The sequence below is a fragment of the Argopecten irradians genome, chromosome 10, assembly GCF_041381155.1.
Source record: "Argopecten irradians isolate NY chromosome 10, Ai_NY, whole genome shotgun sequence".
NCBI lineage: Eukaryota > Metazoa > Mollusca > Bivalvia > Pectinida > Pectinidae > Argopecten > Argopecten irradians.
The window spans coordinates 23,506,838-23,530,308 of NC_091143.1; the positions used below are offsets into that span (position 1 = coordinate 23,506,838).

The following is a 23,471-nucleotide window of genomic DNA, read 5'->3' on the forward strand; positions in this document are numbered from 1 at the left end:
TGAAGATAATTTCCGGCTAGCAGATGGGTGATCGGGATCGTCTTTTCGCTTGACTGTAAGGTAAAATCCAAATGCATTACGAGTAGTCTTAATAGAAAACGTCTTAATAACTAACTTGGCTACACGATGCTATAACCTGGTGGACATGATGCTATGACATGGTGACACGATGCAATAATACGGTGACATAATGCTATAACATGACGACACGATACAATAACTCTGTGACATCATGCTATAACATGGTGACACGATGCTATAAACATGGTGACACGATGCTATAAACATGGTGACATGATGCTATGATATGGGGACACGATGCTATAACATGGTGACACGATGCTATAACATGGAGACACTATGCAATAATACGGTGACATAATGCTATAACATGACGACACGATACAATAACTCTGATATGATGCTATGTCATGGTGACACGATGCTATAACATGGTGACACGATGCAATAATATGGTGACACGATGCTATAACATAGGGACGTGATGCAATAAAACGGTGACATCATCATGCTATAATATGGTGACACGATGCAATGATATGTTGACACGATGCTATAACATGGTATCTCAATGATATAACATGGTGACACGATGCAATAACACGGTGACATCATGCTATAACATGGTGACACGATGCAATCACACGGTGACATCATGCTATAACATGGTGACACGATGCAATCACACGGTGACATCATGCTATAACATGGTGTCACGATGCTATAACATGGTGACACGATGCTATGACATGGTGACACGATGATATGACATGGTGACACGATGCTGTAACATGGTGACACGATGCTATAACATGGTGACACTATTGCTATGACATGGTGACACGATGCTATGACATGGTGACGTGATGCAATAAAACATCTAGTCTTAAGGCAGCTATGGCGTTCCATAACAACGCCGTAAGTATCCAACATATCATCAGACTATTATATCTAATAGAATAGTTCACTGTTCTATCTACAATTTACCATGTATCTACTAGTCACCATACTATGTACAGTTCTCATATTACATACTAGTATATGAGCATTGTACTCACGTTAATCGGGGAATGGAAGAGAACTCGATCACACCTATTAAGCTTTCCTATAGCTAGATGTCTTTAATTGTATGTTGGCAGAAACATATATATACATAGATCTTGGAAACTCTATATTTGTTGACATGCAGCGGGACCTCCGGTTTACCGGAAGTGCATTTTGTTTTATTAATAATATATATATGTAAGTTAATATATTATTTTTTTCTATCCACAATAATACTCAAACCATCTGAGAATTGCTGAACAAAGTTATTCTGTTGTATTCAATAATTTAAGAGTTTATCTAAAAACCCTAAGCACATACAGAGGTAGATCTGCCGATCGTTTGTATATACATGTATGTTTATGATGTTGGCAGCGACTTAGACTAATTTATGGTTTTTATATATAACTACCAAAGGAGTCAAAGTACTGAACAAGACAACTGGTACTATATGGTTAACTCCCAAATGTCCAATCTGGCTGTGTCTTTACCTCTATTCTCTTACTTCAAACTAACTGAAATAGAATGCTACAATTACGAAGTAGATACCTTTTCCCAGGCCAAATTCTAAAGATCTTATAGTAACATATCAAGTTTGAACAAAAGGATTCGTCAGTAAAAACTTATTTTGAATTCAATTTTCCTTTTTCATGCCCGACGACGTTTCCATGCCGATTTATATTCAGGTTTTATGTTCAGGATCTCCTAGTTGTACTGTAGCTGTGCTAGGAACACTTTCGCAGCAATGAGTGAAATGCGCGAAATACGAAAATCACTTTATTTACTGTAATCTAATGGAGTTTAAACATTACTATTCCCGATATGTACTTAATATCATTAAATTTGCTCAATAAAAGAGGCCGTATTGTAGAAAAGCTGATACAGTATGTATTAATTAGACGAGCGACACATTAAATAATCACAGTGCATTATTGATGCTCTTTTCTGACGACACACCCAATTATATTGATTATATTTCTATTATTGACCCGTATGTTTTCCCCGGATGAATGGCCAGGCTATTCAACAATATTGTGTTAATTTAATTTCTATATGCATAAGCCTACATCGTGTCAAGATATTCCACAGTGGTTGTGAATGCTGGTATTAGAAGACGCACTGAGTCAATGATTAATTCAAAAAGTCCATCTTTGCGACCATTTATTTATATGAATAATGATAGCGTTGATGATATAACGTTACTTATATTTGTTGAATAAGAATTGCTTCCTTGAGCAAATGTATAGTTAAATATCCTATCAAGACATCGCTCCGAACAAAGCTAGGGTATAAATAGCCATCGATCTATTGTCAGCCCACGCTTCCTGGAGCGGAATCGATTTTCGCCTCCGTCCCTATGGCAACCTGTCATTGAAAACTGCGCGTCATCAACACGGAATGATTATGTTAATGCGACAGTGTTGATGGTTTTAGAAGTATATAGATATCGGCTCGTTATCAGGGCGGACCTATACCTGTGTGGAAACAAGACAGGTGTACACATATAAGTCACTACATCATGTAGAGGACAACAGATTTACCTGTATTTCCGTATCGTATATATATATAAAAACACATTTAGGAAGAAAACAGTGATAGCACGATGAACCGTGTGGGGCTTAGTGTCGTGTTCCTTCTAGTGGTGCTGGCCTGTGGGGGCCGGGCACGACCCTCCCAAGGGTACGAGGAATATATCTGGGAGCACCTTCCGGAGTTACTGGACAGACTACAGGTAAATACTGACCATGTGGGAGTTCCGTACCTTGATTAGATGTGTTTATCATAAGTGTATAACAAACATATTGTATCTATATAGAACTCTACCAACACGTCACGGTGTATGTATTTCTTTGCTAAATATAATTCTAATTCATGTAATTTCATATGGATTTCATTTTGTATTGTGGCCATTTCTCAAGCACAGAATGGTTTACAGCGCGAGGAGTTATTTATAGAGGTTTCTTGTCTTAAGAACGCTCTATGTTATTGTCTTGTCTGGTTCATCTTAATTTCGCCTCAGGTCATCGCCATATTGTGAGATCGTTTCCTACAGGATTATTCGCGGTAATACATCACTTCTTATAAGGTCTCGTTCGGCAAGATTTATATGTTAAATAGAACAATACACTATTCTTAATCTAACATCTCAAATATTAACGATTTAAGAAACTGTTTGATGTCCCTATTAACTTTAGTAATTACCATATATATATCAAAACTGGTTAGGATCGTAGCTGTACATTATTTCAACAACTAGTACAGTTTATATATGTACATGTTACAAAAATGCTCATCCTTTATACCCGTTTTGGCCATATGATTATGCCAGTTAATTACAAATTAATGATGAATTACATGCCTATATAAGACACCAACTCACAACTAATGCCTTTGAACTGCATTACTGTGGTTTTTACCATCTGTAGGCTTATCACATTTAATGCTTACACATACATTATATGTATATCCTTAAGGATCTTGGCGTAAACGGGAAGGTAACATTATACAACATTTCATAAAGATTGACAGGTCTGACTAACCAGTACTTAACGAAAAAAATCTACTAGCGTCTGTCAGGTACCAGTGCAGGGACCTTAAACCATACTGTGTACCGCTTGATGAATATGAAGAAAATCTTTATCAATGAAATATGGGAAACGGAGGAGAGTTTCCGTGCTTCATTTTTTTTGGATGATGATTGTCATATCCTATAAACTCATTGAAATGAATTAATAAAAATGCATTGAAATATATTTCATTGTTGAATAAAAAAAGGATTGGAAGGATGTATAAAAAGATAAGATTTTAGTCTGGCTATCGGGTCCCTGTCTGTTCACATAAGGAATTATTTAATGATAATAAAACCAGATTCAGACATAGAAATTTTAAGTTAGAATGAAACAGTTTTTATCTAAACATATTTCGGAATGTTTTATGAAACAGTTCACATATAAAACGTACGGATACATTTATATTAAAAAGTATGATATACTGTATCAAGCAGCTGGCCATTTTGACCTATCAGCGTTACTTCCCTTTGTTTTACTCCGTCAGTACTGACATCAGAATGGTAGATGGCATATATAAATATATACATATACAGTATATCTCATTAATTATTTTGTATATTACTATGTATTTACAAAGCAATTAAGGTTTATATGATATTTTTAAAGCGATGTTGTCAAGGTAGATGGAAATTCCAACCCAAAATTGAAAAAAAAGGAATGAAATAAAAATATTGAAATTATTGTGAAGTCTAAATATATTATGAGAGTTTAATTGGGCTTTACTGGATGCCAGTTTACCACCTAGCACATCTATAGTTTCTTGTGAACCCGACCTGGAGCCAGTTTCCTGAACTAAGGATAATTCCTTAATCTGATATTTTATTGGGAAAGCATTATAGAATTTAAGGAAATTTTTAAATTCTGTAATGTTTTTATGGAGAATTTTAAGTTCAAAATTTCTTTTAAGATAAGGAATATTACAGTATTTAAACTGACCCTGTTATACATTGTAAGATGTTATTTCTCATATGCTTCCAGCGCCTTGACTATGCCGACGCACCCCTCATAAACAGCCGGGAGCCCCGTGTTGAGCCACATTGGCCAGCTAATGACGTCAAGATCGGACAAGTTGGGGGTATAGCCGTCGACCCCACAAATGGTGACGTCATAGTATTCCATCGAGGAGAGAGAGCGTGGGGATATGGGTGAGTGTATATACCCGAAATATAAACGCCACACTTACCACTGGTAACTCTAGATCAGAAAATTGTTATAACCTTTCTTTTTTTCTTCAGCTACACAAAAATGTTTTTAGCAGAACGCACCTTGTGGCCGATCAAGTAACTTTTTTGTCCTTTAAAAAATACTAAAAATATGAATAAAACAATAGCGCATAGGGCAAAATTTGCAATGCTTTTAATTGCCAAAAGTAAACTTAGAAAATGATAAAGATATTTTATACTTCTCCACATATATATTCTTCCCTAATTCTCAAGGCCATAACCAGGCCATCTTTCATTGTAACACTTGGAATGACAAATTCCATATTGAATCATATGGCTTTAATAGCTCAGGTTATTAGAATGAACCAAAACAATGAAACTAGAAATAAATACATACATGTATTCTTTCCTCGGTCAAAAATAGCTTAGCAAAAAATGCTAAAATGATTATTTCCATTTTAGCAATTAGTGTCTGCCATTAGCAAAATGCCCAAAATGCTATCCATAGAGTGAGAACAGCTTATGACATACTGACATAACGTCATGGAAATTTGTTTCCCTCGAAATGATGAGTAATTGAGATAAGTTGGAAATTGAGTTTGATACTGGTTATATAAGCTCCATAAAACATCCTCTGAAATCTAAGGATCATATTTGTATTATATAGTAACTTAGAATACATGTAATCATGTTTTGTTTTGCATCTTTTACGAATACAAAAAAAATTGATGAGTCATTGTGTCGCTCTCTTGCACAACGTTTCAAATATATTTAGTCTTGATATTACACGTCATTATGGAATGATTGCGCGAGTGTGCATTATAATGTTTTATTACTGCCTGGATTTTTGATGCTGTGAAACAGCAATCATAGGTACGCTAAGCGAGCCTGAGCACATCAAAACAAATAATAAGAATCCGCGATGAAAATTAAATACTGTTTTGTTACTTTCACACCCTAATTGAAGGTATAGAATAATAAAACACACATGTACAATAATTGTCACAACGATAATCGATGTGTACAATTAAGCAATCAGTGATATTTTTCCGATGTGTACTTAGAACTATTTCATTTTGATCTTGGTTCAGATATTGTATATTCCCGAAAATCACACACAACGCCATCTTAATTTATTCCTCCGCAGCAGATTTTCTTAGTTTTTCTATCTTGTTGAATGTTACAAAATTGATGCTATAAAAGATGTTTAATTATATTTGTTTTAATTTTTTATACAAAAAGAGGGATTTTAATGTGCTTGCAAAAGTCTTTTATTTGGATGACTTTGCGAACTACATCTGTTGCAATTACTACGCTCTCTCCCATCTAGAGTCTTAAACGCCATTGCTATTAGGCCTTTCATTGCAGGAAGTTATTATTTATAGCTACCTTTAATTATTTAATTAAAATCAAATCAAACAAATACATATGGAAATTATACATGAGGTGTCAATCTCTAGTCAACATTAATTCCATCTTTCTTTTTTTCTGAAAACATGTACGGCCGTAACACTGCTATATTACCGTAGTAAACCGAACTACTGTATATCTGATGAAATTACTACGCTCTCTTCCATCTAGAGACGACTTGTTCAAGCCGTGTTTAAACAAACATACACAGCACATTTGCAACAATGTTTCATATCAAAGGATTGTTGTAATAGGTAACCAAATTATGACTTTTTATTTGACAAAAGTATCTGGCCATGATTTATAAGCCAAAAGTCGGCAAAGCAAAGTGATACACTTGCAAGCAGCCATGTTAGTCTTTCTAACAAGGAAATCACTATATAATCTGGAAATCGCAATATTTCTGTTGTTATTATATGAATATTAATTAAATTATTTTCTTTTTTTTAAAGAGACATTGGTGAAATTGATAATTTCAGTAATTAATCAATATGTGTACTGTATATAGATTGCTTACATGTATTAAACGAAAATGGCACTCAGACTTTTACCAGATTTATTGGTTTAATAAATCTCCTTATTTCAGAAATAAGAAATTTTAATACATGTATATGAAATATATTACAGTCATTAACCTATTTAACTTATGGTGGTTGAATCAAATTTAATTATAATAAAATGATAAATATCTTTTGTTTAACTCCAAAATTCAACATTATACATTATATATATAAATACAATGTTCTACAACATGTTAACTAAATTTAATATATATATATATATATATATGATAAACCAATTCTTTTATTCCTTTGTTTGAGTCCTTCATTCACAGCGTCTATGAGTAGCCTTGGCACTTTGATTTCTAGTTGAAATCAGATGCCTAATAACGTTCTGGAGTACTCCCAGAACTGTACTAATTAGTTAGTTAATATGCTTTCAACCAGGGTGTCAAAACCTGCATGAGTGTCTGATCATGACATGGCGTTAATTATTGTCACTTCCAACGAAAATCTACGAGGATTTATGTAAGATATGTTTAACACCTGTGTAATGTATACGCACTCGCTGATTGACTTGTTTGTGATATACGAGTGATAATGCCGCAATTCACACCACGTGGACAGTTGCTTTGGAAATAGGAAAAAAGACAAATCAGAAATTAAATGACAGCCATTTTTCGTAGTCAAAAGTATCATGTTTTTTACGAGTGTACGCGCGATCGTACATTCTCCTTTCTAGGAATTAAATGTTGTAAACGCCGAGTCATTTAAGTTGAAATTCAATCTTTTAACGTTGGTAAATTTTGGGCATTTTGAACCTTCTTTCAACTTTCCAGTAAAGTTAATAAAAAGCACATCGGCAAGCTGTAATCTATGTATTTATTGTATGGAATGCTACCTACCGTCCATTGTGATTCTGAGTTCTTGAGTTGAAGCATCGGAAGCCAGATGTCATTGTGCAAAATTCGTTTCAAGGTCCTTTTAAAATCTATAATATCTTGGCGCTAAAAAGTATTATGGCGATTTATTTAGACGTCTAGCGTGACTCATAGTTTTCCGGTCACTTACAATCGGTTTTTAACATCATGAAATATGATTGCCGAGTTTATATATTTCCCGATGCGTTATTTACCAGGAAATAGACAAATGATAGAACTGAAGCTGACACGTGGTGCTTAGGCCCCTGGTCACGAATGTGTTTGATAGAGATGTGCATGAGTCATGCGTCTCAAGGGCCTTGACACAGCCAGAACCCCAAACACGCTGGTCTTTATAAATAGCACCATGAATTCACCATGTGTTCTTGTCGTAGGATTAAATGCAACACTTTTTTTAGTTAAAACCTATTACATCTATAATTATCTGATATTGATCTGTATATATTTTATATTAGGACTAATTTATTTCTTTCAATACAATATTGGATTGACTTATTTTTCCAAATATGTGATTACCATGTTTGCTCATGCCAGAGATGATATGGCGCTGAAAAAAGGCGATATGAAATTGTGTTTGTAATGCGAATTCGATTGACTTTTATCGCAGATGAAACGCTTGTTATATATATCAGTCGGGAAACCTCCCACGCACGTTTATCAGCAGTAGCCGAAGTTCAACGCTCCAGAGCACAGACGCCGCGTATTATAGGGTTTTGATGCAATAGTTATTCTCCATTCTCATCCATTATACATAGTCTTTACCGCCTTGGAGCGTATTCGATCAGCTATTTTTTTTTTACCGTATACTGTCCCTAAATAAAACAACCAACAGAAGTATTCACATGCTATCTTTGTGGTTTGTTGACAATACAAACGATGCCTGCCTAACATCTGTGCATCTTAGAATACAAAATTCAAGAAATAAGTGACATGTCGTTGACATGAAAGCCGTATTTTAAACTCAATTATTGCAATATATTAATGTTGATTCCATACACAAGACAATAAACTAGACGATCGTCCCTGATTTCATAACGAAGGCATTTCAAGATAAAATTATTCCCTTCATTGCATGCCCACAGTGTATGATTTCTAAATGGTTTCTGATTTTGTGATATATTTGGACATTGAGTTCGTCAATTTTAAAACTTATCGATTTGGTTTTATTTATAGTATAACGCCAAAATAAAAGTCTCGGTGGTAGTCGTAGAAAAACATCGACCTGTTGCCAGTATCTGCCAAATTGGTCCCATGATCGCGACCTGAGCTCAGCTAGTGTACCGTACTCTCTTACATATCCAAAATTGCGTTCAAACCCGTTCCATATTATAGCTCTGGTGATGCTGATAGTTTTTAAAAAAGATAATTGTTGGTAACTCAATTAGAGTTCATTGATTTAATTGGTTTACTTCAAGCATAAACCTGCATCCCTGAAACCTTGATATGCCAAAAGTAAATAAAGGAACATTTTGACTGACCGTAACGACCAGTAACATTGGTTTTATCTATTGATTTAGATTAATATTGTCATTTCACCGTTTCGTGTTGTTTCCAATAAAAATTCTCTCACGAGAGGTTGGCGCATGTAGCCATCTACACGAAAACGATTAAAGGCAAAGCAATAAGCGTGAAAATATTGCCCTGTCGCGAAACTCTTGTTGCCTTTCGACATTTTGCTATTATATATCGTTGATATTCAGTTGTTCTCAGATCTGGCCTTTTGTCTCTCGAAATCATCATGCCATTGTATGTAGTGAAATGCCTTGCAAACAACTCATTTTACTGAATACATTGAGTGTCCCTTGACATTACATTTATACAACAATAGCAAACTAAACATTTTGACGCACCTTTTGCTACTAAAACTTTTTGTACATCATACAATACCCCGGTATTTTAATTTGAATGTGGTAATGCAATGCGGTAATGCAGTTGGACACTAGTCTATCCAGACAACTTCGGTACTATTACTTTGTTTTGGGATTCGGTTGTGGTTTAAAGTGCACGCTTTTTTTTTTCTCTCTAATCTTTAAAGCACCATGACTTTCGTTCTTTAGGCACATCCATTAATTACATGTATAACCTTTAGACAAGCAAGGAGATTTCTGACCCTTGTTTCTTTCACAGCTCTTTTGTTGGGGATGAGTTCGCGCCCGGCCAAGGTACCATTAAAAACGACACCATCCTCCGCCTAGACAGTCAGACAGGACAGATTAAGGAGAGTTTTGGGGCCGACAGGTAAAGAACGCGAATATAAATAAAATGCTAGACCTTGATAATGCTTTTCTGTTTTGGAGCATACACGGGAATTACTATTTTAACATTCCACAGTTTCATTGTTGTCAGATAAAAGAAGGGATTGGTCCAATTATGGAAACATTCTATAACTTTAACAATAAGCTGACGATTTGTTTCCCTATCATTTACATGCATCCATGCTATCTTGAATCGTTCTAGATTTTAATTTTATTTTCACTGCTATATTACTAATGATAATACTACCCTTGATGATTTTGATGACGTACCATGAATACCTATGCACGATCATATGTGTCCCCTCATAACTGCGTTATGGACCTTGAGTAACTAACATCAATAATTTTGTTATTTTGAAGGTTCTATATGCCCCATGGTCTGACTGTAGACAATGCAGGGAATCTGTGGGTGACGGATGTCGCCTTACACCAGGTAAAACAATCAGTATTCTGTTCTAACGTCATTACTTATTGTACTTTATTGCAAATGCACGTTAAAAGATTCCATTACTTAGCATTAACGTTAGGTAATCGTAAAATGTGCTTTTTCGAAGCATTCCAGTGAGACTTTTAAATACGTAAAGGTCTCAAACTTGTAAACGAGAGACTAAAGTGTTATATATTGCAAATGATTTTTAAGTTACATTTCCCAAACTTACAACTTTAATTAGAACGCGAATTTGTCTTCGTTGAAGCTCACATGGGGGTACAAGTGTTTTGGGTATGATTTATGCAATGTGTGCAGGCTTTCGATAAAATCACGTGAATGAAAGCACAGTATGATTTGTATAAGGAATCTGAGCTAAACGTATGCACTATGCATGCTTTATTTGTTAATGTCCAGAAACATTTACTTTCATTATGCGATTTTACATGCAATTTACAGTCTAACTTTGTTATCTCCATGTCAATAGCATCACGGTATCACTTGGAATTATTCGATAATTCGAGTTAGGTTTACATACTGTTAAAATGTTAGTCGAGGCTAAGGAAATTCTTTGTGTTTGAGATAGCTAGATAAGGCTTAATATAAATATGTTTATATTTTTTTATCATTCCGAATATATTGCATATTAAAGAGGTATCTTTCTTTGTGGTTAGATATTGATTGTGACGTCGTTTGTTTGAGAACGTAACGTCATATTTTTTTATAGAAAAGACGTGACTTTTGCTCACAAAATAATACCCTCACAATCGATATCGTCCAGCAAAGGAGATAGCTCTATATTATACCTAGATGGAATATAGTTTTTACAATAACCGAGTATTTTCACCACAGGTAATGATGTTTCCAAAAGGCAGCCATGATCCATCAGACATCGTCCTGGGCGAGGCCATGGTCCCCGGAAGTGACGACGACCACTTTTGCAAACCTACAGATGTCGCTGTAGCATCTAACGGCGATTTCTTTGTTTCTGACGGGTAAGAATCACGGTTATAGTAAAATACATTATTAGGTGTTTGTGTTGTCGAAAATTATAACACCAAACAAAACCATTGGAAAGATCAGGCAAATGCAGTGCACCTATGATCATACTTTCGGAGGCCATTTTATTTTCGTCAATAAATCAAAACCGACATTTTCGTGTGCATCGACGATGCATTTACGAATTTATATTTATGCTTTTCAGATATTGCAACGGAAGAATAATGAAATTCAACAAGGAGGGACATCTCATATCACAGTGGGGCAAAAAGTCCAATGGAGGTAAGTCGTTGTTATATGATGTATGGTATCCATATGTTACAATAGACATGAGTAGCCAGGAGTACAATAAAAGAACTAGGCCACCAATGATCAAAAACAGTATTAGCGTTAAATATGAGACATTATACAATTATTGACTTTTTTTTAGGTTAATACAAGGACTTGTTAACTCTGAGATATTCCATGTGGCCAATGGAACATTTCCTTTATCATGTTAGCATTTCATCTCGATAACCTACAATGTACGAGTCTATAACTATACTTAAAATACCTGGAGAATAATTGCAGTATACTGTTGTTTTCATTTAAAATCCAATATTCCCAAATTTGGCAAGAAATACGTTTGTTTGTATGTTTTTATTCAATATGTGAACAGTTGAATTACAATTGAATTAAACTGCATTACAATTGAAATACTATTGAATTACATATGTAAATATGTATTTTTTCAGTACACGAACAGTTGAATTACAATTGAATTAAATTTAATTACAGCTGAAATACTATTGAATTACAATTGAATTACACACCATCACTTATAGATGTGATCTATAATATGATCTTGATATGATCTGTTGACAGGACAAGTAGGTCCCCTGAGCGAAGACGAGTTCTTTGTGCCACACAGCCTCGCATTGATTGAGGCCAGGAACGTCATCTGTGTGGCCGACAGAGAACACGGCAGGTACGTCATCAATGAAGCTTTTCTTGTCATAAATTACTCTGAAAAATGATAGCATATGGCGAACATATGCAAATTAATAAGCGTTATTTTTTTCTTCATAAAATAGTTATGCATACAATGTTTAGATATCACATAGATGGAAATAATTTATTGCGTGGATGATATGTTCATTTTCTGTATTGTTGTCCAGGATCCAGTGTTTCACCGCCGGAATTAATGGAACAGAAGCCGGTCACTTCTTACGCTCTTTTGATAACAAAGAATTCGGAAAGGTCTTCGCCATTGCTTATGATAACAATGGTACGTAACCCACATTGCACAACTCAAATTATGTTTAAACAATTTTTTCTACATCAACATTCATGTTCCCGAAGGCAGAAGGACAAACACATTCAGCGTAAAATATTACTAGTTACCAAATAATGTACACAAGCTTTGCATTGTAGAACGCTATGACATATTGCGTTTAATAATATTTCCTTGATTTGCTGATGAGCTGGAAAGCGCAAATCTAATAAAGAGCTACTAAAACTGAGCATTGATACAGCTAAACAAGGGAGATAATCTAAACCTAACTACATTTGTATATGTAAAATGTACCTTACAGGTCCTGAAGAGGCTATATACCTCGTGAGCGGCCCTATGCCTAACGCCTACCTATACAAAATGGATCTCAGTGGCCAAATCATTTATAGGACAGAGCCACCAAACCGGATAGTAGGGGGAGATAACTTCATGGTAGGTATAAATATTTGCAAAATTTTACTTTTCATAAAAGCATTGTTATTCGCAAAACAAAAGAGGATTTTCTTTCTCCCTGAACGCATTCTCGAATGGGAGAATAAAACGAATAGAAATGACTTGCAGTTGGTTTTGTTAAACTATTACCATTGTTTTTTGTTATTACCAATTAATTTCCTTTTTCTGCAGGGTTTTGGACAGCCACATGACATCGCGGTGTCACTTGATGGTCGCGACATCTATACTGGGGAGATTGTTCCTAAAAGAGTCCTCAAGTTCCGGCAGATGTAAGGGGAGACAGCTCAACAAGTAGTCTTGTTTCCAATATGAGATTGTCGTATTTTGAAGTAAAATCGTTGTCAACGTGTGGAGGAATTATCCATATAGTTCATTTGTTTTGTGCATCAGTAACATCATCCAAAGTCATGTAAGAAAAAACTCAATCGTGGCAACAGAATGACAACTTTCTACAGATCATTGCCATCATCATTTGTTTTAAATTGTTTAGATTTGTTTTTTGAGGTCACATTAATTTTTTATTGTTTATTATGAACATAATACTGCCATTAACATTACGTTAGATGTTGTTTAAAAATTATGTATGTTCATGATTAAACGAATTAACATTCAAGGTTTAATTTTACGGGTAATTTTAAAACTTCTGTTCAACCGATATTTCAATTCAATGTTTTATTAAATTGCCTTCTATTCATATTATGTTCTTACTTTGATTTTAAAAGCACCTTTGGTTCCAAGTCATTTCTAAAATAAGTGTATAATATCACCCGGTTTTAGATAGATCCAATATGAACGTCACTAAATGTCCATTTTATTAATGTTGATCATTGTTGGGTTTCGTTATAACATTGTGATTCGTTCCAATAAAGATATAAACTTTATATTTCGTTACGTCTTGGTACATCAACTATTCACATCGACAGTTTTTATCCAGAGTCAAGGCATACTGTAGACCAATTTTACAATCAAAAACAAAACATTTTCAGTATCTACGTAAGTTCTCGAGAGCTCTAACGCGACTTCAAATGTTTCTTGGATTATATATATAAAATATCAGTTTACCAATTGCGAATTCAAAACTGAATTTATGCATTTGCAATTATCTTATAAAGGACAGGAAATACTGGTATATAGTACACTATTGGTAGTGTTCATGGAGGAAGGAAGACGCTGGTACAACCAACATCACCAACATTGTGAATTGTTATACCCCTATTAAATAGTTTCTATATAAACTCCATTGACAAAAATGCCAATAAATTAATGGTTTCGTCTAGCGGTCAAAATAACTTAAAATCGACTGTTAAAATGTGCTGTTGACCGGAGTTACGTTACAATGGGGTATAACAAAACAGTTATCGACTGGGTTTTCAGGCAACAGATGATATGTTGGACCCTCATACAAACTGTTGCCCGTTTCCTTAGGTCGCCATATACCCTTACCTATATCAGCGAAAAAATGTTCCTAAACTTACAAAAGACACTTGCCACATTTTGATGACGGTTCAAGAATAAAATGGCGATCGAGAATAAATGGTCATACGAACGCGACTTCATTTATTTTTATTTGATACCCTCAATCGTGATCTAGAATTCCTGAATCAATGGGCGAAGAAATGGTTGGTTACTTAAAATCCAAATAAAACCAATGTTCTTTTTAGTACAGATTATAATGAAGTAGACGAAGTGATAGAATTGTCTTTTGACAACATTTTTTAGATCACGGGCATTGAGGAGTATCTTTGAATTTTGACGCGAAATGGGGCGATCATATCGACGAAAATTTTAAGTCTCTAAAAAAATGTCCCGAGATAACTTAAAATGACTTAAAAACGTGACTCTCTTCTAAAAAAATTGAAACATTTATATTGCAGGTTTTAGAGTATATCTGTTTAAGGGATGGTTGTACCAGTTCAGACACTGAAAGACTAAATATTATAACTGGTTTACCATCGTAGATTACAAACAATGCCTTATATTTTGAGACGGGTCTCGAAAAATTATGTCAAACTTCGTTAACTTTGCATAATAAACTTGTTCCCGAATATTTATTCACATTATTACAACCAACAGGTGGTCAGCATACCCAATATGTAATGAAAAAATGGTGAAGGTTATATAATACTTTTTATGGCCTATCATAGACTATTAGTTCTTTAATTTCCTCCCATCAACACCATGTTTATGAATTGCTTTAGATTTAAAAACCATTTCTCTTCCTACACTTCGGTCATTTAATCAAGCGATACTCTCTGGTCATAACAGACCAAATCCCCCTCCTAAATATTTCAATGTAGGCAAACGAAATTTCATTATTTTACATACAAACTCAGACATCAAAGTAGTCCATTACAGTACGATCTTTTTTTCGGGTAGGACTAGAGGTGGAACCAACTTGTGATGTGGATATCCACGTGAAAATACTTTTCACTACCTTTTAGAATGTCCACTTTATATCAGACAGAGATACAACTTGTCTAACTTCTTGATTAGATTGAATGTTCCAATTGATTTAAACTTAGCGCTAAATGGAAGCGAAAAATTGTCTGATGAAATTAATTTAAATTTATTTGCTCAGGTACAAAATTACATTGGGTCCAGTAGGTTTGAAGAAAAAAAATGTTTTATTAATTTGTCACTCTAATCCACACGTATTTATGTACTCACTTTGTTGTATTTTGGGCAAGGGTCTTTGTTAAGTTGTATTAACTTTTACCCAATCCGTTATCCCATTCACTGTATAGGTAATGGACACAAAAAAATACATGGTAACCGGCACCTGAAATGGCAGAAACCCAAGATGGTATCTAGTTACAATGTAGCTCTATGTTTGGACCAATCCCAATCTGCACATCGAGCAGCTACAAAACTATGAACCAATAATGCCAATTAATATTCCTCCAGTACATTTTTGAAAATAGCTATAAAAGAATTGCATTTGCACGAATGGTCGCCGGCCCACGGACGTAAGCGTGTCCCGATCTTAAAAAATAACACCTGACAACTTCTTCACTTGATCGGGTTTTAATGAAACTGGTCTTGTGTCGACAAAGTAAATTTTAAACTAACAATAAATTAAATCTTATGAAGTTTTTCCAATAAACTGAGCGTAAATTTCACAAGCAAAACCCAGCACATGCATAATCTGTCCAGTCCAATGAGTCCATGTTTGTCATTTTGAAGGCAGTGCGATTGGTGAGCAGTTTGAAGCATTTCCCTTAGGTGGTTGTTTACATACGTTTTTATTTTTATCCTCCACGGCCCCTGTCGCTATCTTTTGGTCCTTACTGGGAGATTTGTTGTTCTTAGAGTCGAGTTTAGTGAAAGCCTGTGACCTTTGATCCGGTTTGGGTGACGGCTGGTTCTTCTGGTCGTGTTTATAGGACATTTTGTCGTCCTGTTTGGTCGACTTTGTGTCATTTTTGTTCTCCTTTAGGTCACCTTTTTGTGTGTTCTGTTGTCCTTTGTCGTTCTGTTGCCCCTTCTGCTGTCCTTTGTCGTTATATTGTCCTTTGTCGTTATTTTGTCCTTTGTCATTTTGGTGACCTTTGTCGTCCGGTTTCGGAGGCTGTTGTCCTGTCTTTGACACCTCTGGTTTGTTATCCTGAGTATATAACACATTATTTAATGACAGATTTGGTTGTATGTCAACGACTGCACTATGGAGTTGCATGAATGAAAGAAAATAAAGCCAAAAAATATTACAAAGATGTAATATACAGTATCTACCATATTTCGAGCCCAACTCGATTTGACTTTTACTTCAATTACTCACATTATCTCGTTTTATATCTTCCGCCGTCTACCTCCCTTCTGAGAAAAACACAAACGGAGTTGGCCTATACGATTAGCTTGAAACTAAAAAGGATACATGCCCTGTTTTATTCTTACCTTTTCTTTGAGTTGGTACATTTCCTCGCCCATTTTTTCGGCCTCCAATTCGCCCTCACTTTCCCCCTCATCAGATTCTATACTGATGTCGCTCATACTGCTGTCTGTCGGCTGGAAAATAGCAGTGTAGTCTTAGTAATCCAAGTTTGCTTCTAACAAGCCTTCCCTTGGCTTAAAATGTTATAACATACAAAATGACGTCGAATTGTGTTATGTGGACTCTGATTGGCGGATACAACAGCGTATTGATTTCATAACAAAAAAGACCGCAAGGAAAGCTGGATTTTCATATGACAGATTGAATTAAAATGATTTACTTCTTTGTTTTTTTCTTAGAGAGTTAATCACAAAAATCAGTAAAATATATAGTTAATTCTAAAATGACCAATAAGATGTTTTATAACATTGCACAATGTCAGTCTCAAATCAATTGCAAAAGAAGTTTATATAAAACAATTCCGTCTTTGCATATTACAGAGTTAGCTCCCTTGCGGGTAGGTATCGATTGTTACGTCATTATTTTGTGAACGCAATTCACGTCGTTTTCTCCGAAATGTATGACGTTACGCTCCAAAACACATGACGTCACAATCAATACCTACCCGCAATGGCAGATAACTCTGTAATATGCAAATAATTAATTTTCTCTTTGTTACTGGCTTTCTGATTGGTCTATTCATTTTTTTCATTCCACGATGAAAAAAAATCCGAGAATGGCGCGGAATTCCCAACGTTATCATGACGTCACAATAGAAACATTGACGTTGCGTATTGATTTGGAAAAAATAATCCCCTGGAAAAAATCAATGGAATCGTACGTGTAAATGTATTTCATTTTATAAAGTAGCCTGGGAAATTAATTATAAGTATTGAAGTCACTATTTTTTAATTTCATCGGGGTATGAAATAAATTTTGTTTGCAAACTTTTGTGAGAATCCACTACGCGATGAAATTAAAAAATAGTGACTGTAATATGCAAATACAGAATTGCGGTATAAGGATTGTTATTTATTATTAACTTCATTCAATCTGCCTTGGAATACATGTACATGGTGAGTGAATTAGAGGCATGATAGCAGAAAGGACATTTGAGGGGCATGGTATCTATCAGTGGATGTGTGGACTATACCTCGTAGTCTGGATCCTCCTCCGACTCGTAATCGTCTAAGTCCATGTACATCAAGTCCTCGTCTGTAGACTCTGACCCGTCAGACATATCGTCATGTTTCCTCTTCTTCTCGGATTCGTCACCATCCACCACGGGGTCAAGGTTCAAACCTCCTGGAAATTAGCACGGAATGTGTTTAAAAAGACATGCTCACATAAATTGTGACGTCGCTGCCTATTTACAGTGTGCTGTTGGTCATATCACCTCGTGTCTTTGAACAGAACATGAAACGCTCCATATTTGTTCACAAATACTAAATAATTAATTTTCTCTTTGTTACTGGCTTTCTGATTGGCCTATTCATTTTTTTCATTCCACGATGAAAAAAAATCCGAGAATGGCGCGGAAATCCCGACGTTATCGTGACGTCACAATAGAAACATTGACGTTGCGTATTGATTTGGAAAAAATAATCCCTTGGAAAAAATCAATGGAATCGTACGTGTAAACGTATTTCATTTTATAAAGTAGCCTGGAAAATTAATTATAAGCATTGAAGTCACTATTTTTTAATTTCATCGGGGTATGAAATAAATTTTGTTTGCAAACTTTTGTGAGAATCCGCTACGCGGATTCACACAGTTTGCAAACAAAATTTCTTTCATACCCCGATGAAATTAAAAAATAGTGACTTCAATACTAATGAACAGAATCTCAACTAATCATTTTTTGGGGTACTTGTTCCAGAAGAACGATATCAATCGATATAAAATATGTATACGTAATTTAGTGCTCCACACACTAGTTAAGGTTAAAACATCATTGCGCTGATTAAATTTTGTCGGTTATACAAGCAAGCGCGAATTTAACATAGCAATACTGTTTAGGATAATTTAGTTTAAATCATATTTTAATTAAGTACATAAGTATCAATATATTATGAAGTAAAGATTCAGAAAAAAGTATAAAAAAATTATATTAATCTGCCTCCTTTTTATTATTAGTATATATAAATATAACACTAAATAGAGAACTAGCTAAGTTTTACATGTATGTCGGGATATTATCAGTGTACATTATATTAAAACGTCTGTAACATGCATTGCATGTAGTGTTTGGGGCCGCGGTGGCAGAATATTGGTTGGTGGGTTTTTTTCTCCTCTGAGTACTCTCTCTTTCCTCCATGACCGTTAAAGATACTCCACCGCTGACAAATGGTATTTTTTCACTATCAAAAACAGGAGTAGACGATTTTGTATTTTTCTTCAGTTTCAAAAGTTACTTACTTTACACCATTACCACCATTGAAAAGTTTGAGCTTCTTATTTTACTTCATGTTAAAAATATGAAAAATAATTATTTGCATCCTGAAAAAAATCTGTGGCACTATATCTTATATGGAATGAAGTAATGATTGCGCATGCACCAAAGACAAAATAAATTATTTTATGTTATTTTTGTGTTAATTAGGCATATATACATGCATACACGATTAAACACCAATTATTGTTCAAATGATGAATATCATTTATGCTCTGTCGGCGATGGAGCACCTTTAATAGTATCGTAAACTAACAAAACCAATATCGTTACGTACATTGGCCATTTTAAAGTAAGAATGTAAAAATTTGTACTGTTAACCACTCACGATGTTTGCTACATTTGATGAAGTCACGGATGTCGCTCTGTTTTTTAGCAGATGTATCATCCAGACCCAGTACACGGCATGTTACCCTCTTAAGATTCCCTAGCAGTGACGACTGGATCCGCTTTTTTGGGGATACCTATAGTAAACAGTGATACATAGATACAAATGTACATTTCCTGTATATAGATACTGAATAACTAATTATTTCAGTAAACCACAATTCACATTTTTCTGTTCACATTTAGCATATATAACTGCCAATCAGTTTAATACACATTGCCTAGCTCAAAAATACGTACCTTTCGCCTCGATTCGATCTCCATCTTTTTCTCTGGAGACATTTCTGTAGGTTTTCCTTTCCGTGCAGATTTCCGACTAGGCGCCGACTTTTTAGCGCCAGGTATAGAGTCGTGAACTTTCCGCAGGAATTCTACCTATAGTGAGAACATAAATAATAATATTCTCGCAAGGCTCATGGAATATCTTTAACAAGGCTTTTATCATTTTCTTAAAAGCATCATTTTTGTCACAAATTTATACTTATTTTTTCAAAATGATGTACTTCACATTTCCTGTCCAAAACGGTGAAAACGGATTATATTACCATTAATTCCAGTGGGAACAGCAAGACTTCCATGAAATACATCTGAAGTTTGGACGCTGAACCTTCGTCAGCAAGGGCTTCCTGTTAAAACAAGACATTTGACATTACACTGTATTAAGATAGTTGACGGCATGACCTCAATTATCATTAGTTAACCCAAAGGTTTTTTTAATGAAAATTGTTCTCAAGGCATTTTGCAGCAATACCTATGTCTGGTTCCGGATAAAAATGAATAGTATTCAGTACTGGGCCAAAAGAATCTTTGTCTAGACCTATCAATTTGCCTTGTGATCAGACCACCAAAGCAATTTTTTGTTCATGGAGCGTCCTTACCATTTTGTTTGATGCTATCTGACCATTTTGTGTTTGATCATGTGACCATAGCATTTTGTGTTTGATAATCTGACCTTAGCATTTTGTGTTTGATCATGTGACCTTACCATTTTGTGCTTGATCACGTGACCTTGCCATTTTCTATTTATCATGCTACGTTGCCATTTTCTGACTGATCATGTGACCTTACCATTCTGTGTTTGATCATGTGACCTTACCATTTTGTTTGATGCGGTCTTACCATTTTGTGTTTGGTCATGTGACCTTACCATTTTGTGACTGATCATGTGACCTTACCATTTTGTGTTTGGTCATGTGACCTTACCATTTTGTGTTTGATCATGTCTGCCCCACTCAATTCTGTCTGTTGCTCTTTACTAGAAACCATCGTCACTTTCTTTCCGTCTTCTGTCTGACAAGTCTTCTCCGATTTCCGTCCGTCCTTCTCGTCCGGTTTCCTTGGTGACTTATGTCCATGCGGTTGCAGTCCGACAAGCAGATTCTCCGACATATTCACGGCAGACTTCAGTCCGTAAGTGAACAGTCGGCCAATACGACTGTCAAACACCGAGGCCGCCCCTTTCTTCATCTTCTTCATAGTCTTTCGCCTGGTCTTGGTAACTAACTGTAAACACATATAGATACTACCAAAGATCATGGGAATGGCTACCGATGATGCCAGTAAAGATATTGTACATTTAACTACATTATCTTGCAAATAACGATTCTGCGTAAGAGGCAAAGGACTTAGTACGGATTTCCAATGAACGGTCGTCAATATACAATCAATGTGTATATGTAATGCATGTATATATTGAACCGTTGGTTTGAAATCCATGCCAAGTCCCTGTGGTAATAACTTCGGTAACAGGAGAGGATGAAATGTAGCAACCAGACTGGGACTCGAACCCGAGACCTCCGAACCCCTACCGATTAATTATAGGCTGCCTGGTCAATAATCGACCCAGACCAACCGGCAACAACTTCGAACATAATGAATGAATGCTATCAATTTTTACCTTTTTAGGAGCTTTCTCCAGTATCGGGAATTTAACTACAAGTCTCTCTACCCCTTCTCCAGCATACTGGTCCAACGTGGAACCTACATCGAAACATCAAAATGACACATGTCTAATAAAAATAGTTTGATCATGAACGTCGCACGAACTACCACTAATTCACGGTAAGATTACATACAAAACCGACTTTAAAAGATTACAATTTGGTAAAAATCTCAAATTCATCCGATTGGAGCTTACGTTGTAACAGATGTCTATGAGAAATTGTATCACATACTGAAGGTATTTCTATGTGATTACCTTGCCCGGGTTTTTTTTTCATTTCGTATAAATAATGAGTAGTTCGGGACAGCATGAAACGATATCGTTGTTTGAAGCTTTAGTGTTGAAACAAATCTTTCTGTGACCATGTCAATGATGTTTTTTAATTCAAACTGAAAGGCGCCAGTGAACTAGCAAGGAAGAGACTTTGACAGGCGGCCCCCGATTTTCATTTAATCCTGACTTTTATCTTCGTTTCTTTAATTGATCCATTTGTGTGAACGAGTGGTCATATTGTAGCCCAAAATAGCAATTGCGACAAGTACTCTACCGTGCCTTATTTTAAACATTTTTATAATTTGATAAATTTATATCAGATTTCTTTTATGCGTGATCGTATAAAAGATGAATCCGTTGTCTCTTTTTTTGTCTACCGATCCTACCCGACTTACCCGCCCAGGAGTTTTTCGTTATGTTACCAACGAACGTGCACATGCCCGTCTCAACGTAAGTCAGTCCATACTCGAAAATCCTGTTGGACGCTTTGATGGCCTCGTAGTAACCTAGAATGGCCTGACAGGCGGGGACAGTGCTGAGCTTTTTGATGAAATGAGACTCAATGGATGGGGAGGGACGTTCCTCGGGCGACTCCATGGCTATATCCTGTCAGCGTCGGTCGTATGGATCAAGTGGCGGGACTACCCCGGACTAACTATGTACATGTTCGGGATATTCCATCGTGGGATAAAATAGGTAGGACAGGAATAAACAGTCAGGGTAACACCACTTAATACAATAAACAAATGCTTTTGAAAAAGAAAGTTACTAAAAAATGGTTTTGATTAAGAAGAATGTAATTAAATAGTTCTGAAATATATTTATTTTTTTGGTATGGAGTATTAGTAATTGCTCTTTTACCTTTCCTCAGAAATGGATTGACCAAAAAATAAACATATACGTGTATATCTCGTGCTACAATTGGTAGTGTCCGTGACACTATAGTCCGATAACTGCTCATATGTACAAAATACACAGTGTATGTAATATATTGCAGTGTTCTTTGCGATCGTGTCAATAAAAGTCACCTATAGTAAATTAGAAGGATATATTTTGATCGATATCACATAACCTTAGAAATGTTCAACCAGTACTTAGAGAAAACCAGTCATCGGACAATATCATATCGGAATAAAAAATGATTCCGAAAGTAATGCATATCTTCATAGATCACATTCTCTCGAACGTAAGTAAAATACTCACACCGGAACCTTTAAAAACATTTATTTGGAAGTATTTATTATTAATATATAAGTTTCTTGAACCTTTTAGTGTTCTGAATACATCTACCAGTCTATATATTTTTTCATTCTTTTTTTTCCCTGTTTTCTTACTTGACTATATCCTTTGTTATTTAATATGTGTATTTTGATTAAATGTAATGTTTGTGTGTAAATTATATACAAAATAATTAGTGTAGGTCGCTTTCACTAATTTCGTTAAATACTAATTGAGGAGAGAGCTCATACTGTACGTTGTCATAGATTGTGCCC

At 35.3% G+C, this 23,471-nt stretch overlaps 2 protein-coding genes across 2 annotated transcripts; one reads left to right on the plus strand and one right to left on the minus strand.

Moving 5' to 3' along the window:
* Positions 1-2,302: 2,302 nt before the first annotated feature.
* On the plus strand, positions 2,303-13,937 carry LOC138333426 (peptidyl-alpha-hydroxyglycine alpha-amidating lyase 1-like). The gene is made up of 10 exons (XM_069281796.1): positions 2,303-2,797; positions 4,614-4,780; positions 9,777-9,887; positions 10,265-10,337; positions 11,184-11,326; positions 11,536-11,612; positions 12,195-12,297; positions 12,488-12,597; positions 12,905-13,035; positions 13,228-13,937. The coding sequence occupies exons 1-10, from the start codon at positions 2,669-2,671 to the stop codon at positions 13,327-13,329; spliced, it is 1,146 nt and encodes a 381-aa protein (XP_069137897.1). The 5' UTR covers positions 2,303-2,668; the 3' UTR covers positions 13,330-13,937.
* A 2,124-nt stretch (positions 13,938-16,061) lies between these two features.
* LOC138333428 (cylicin-2-like) lies at positions 16,062-22,622 on the minus strand. Its single transcript, XM_069281797.1, has 9 exons — positions 22,374-22,622; positions 21,661-21,743; positions 20,967-21,266; positions 20,309-20,389; positions 20,004-20,138; positions 19,705-19,840; positions 18,078-18,229; positions 16,948-17,058; positions 16,062-16,660 (listed from the first exon to the last, which is right to left on the minus strand). The coding sequence occupies exons 1-9, from the start codon at positions 22,573-22,575 to the stop codon at positions 16,229-16,231; spliced, it is 1,632 nt and encodes a 543-aa protein (XP_069137898.1). The 5' UTR covers positions 22,576-22,622; the 3' UTR covers positions 16,062-16,228.
* Positions 22,623-23,471: the final 849 nt, after the last annotated feature.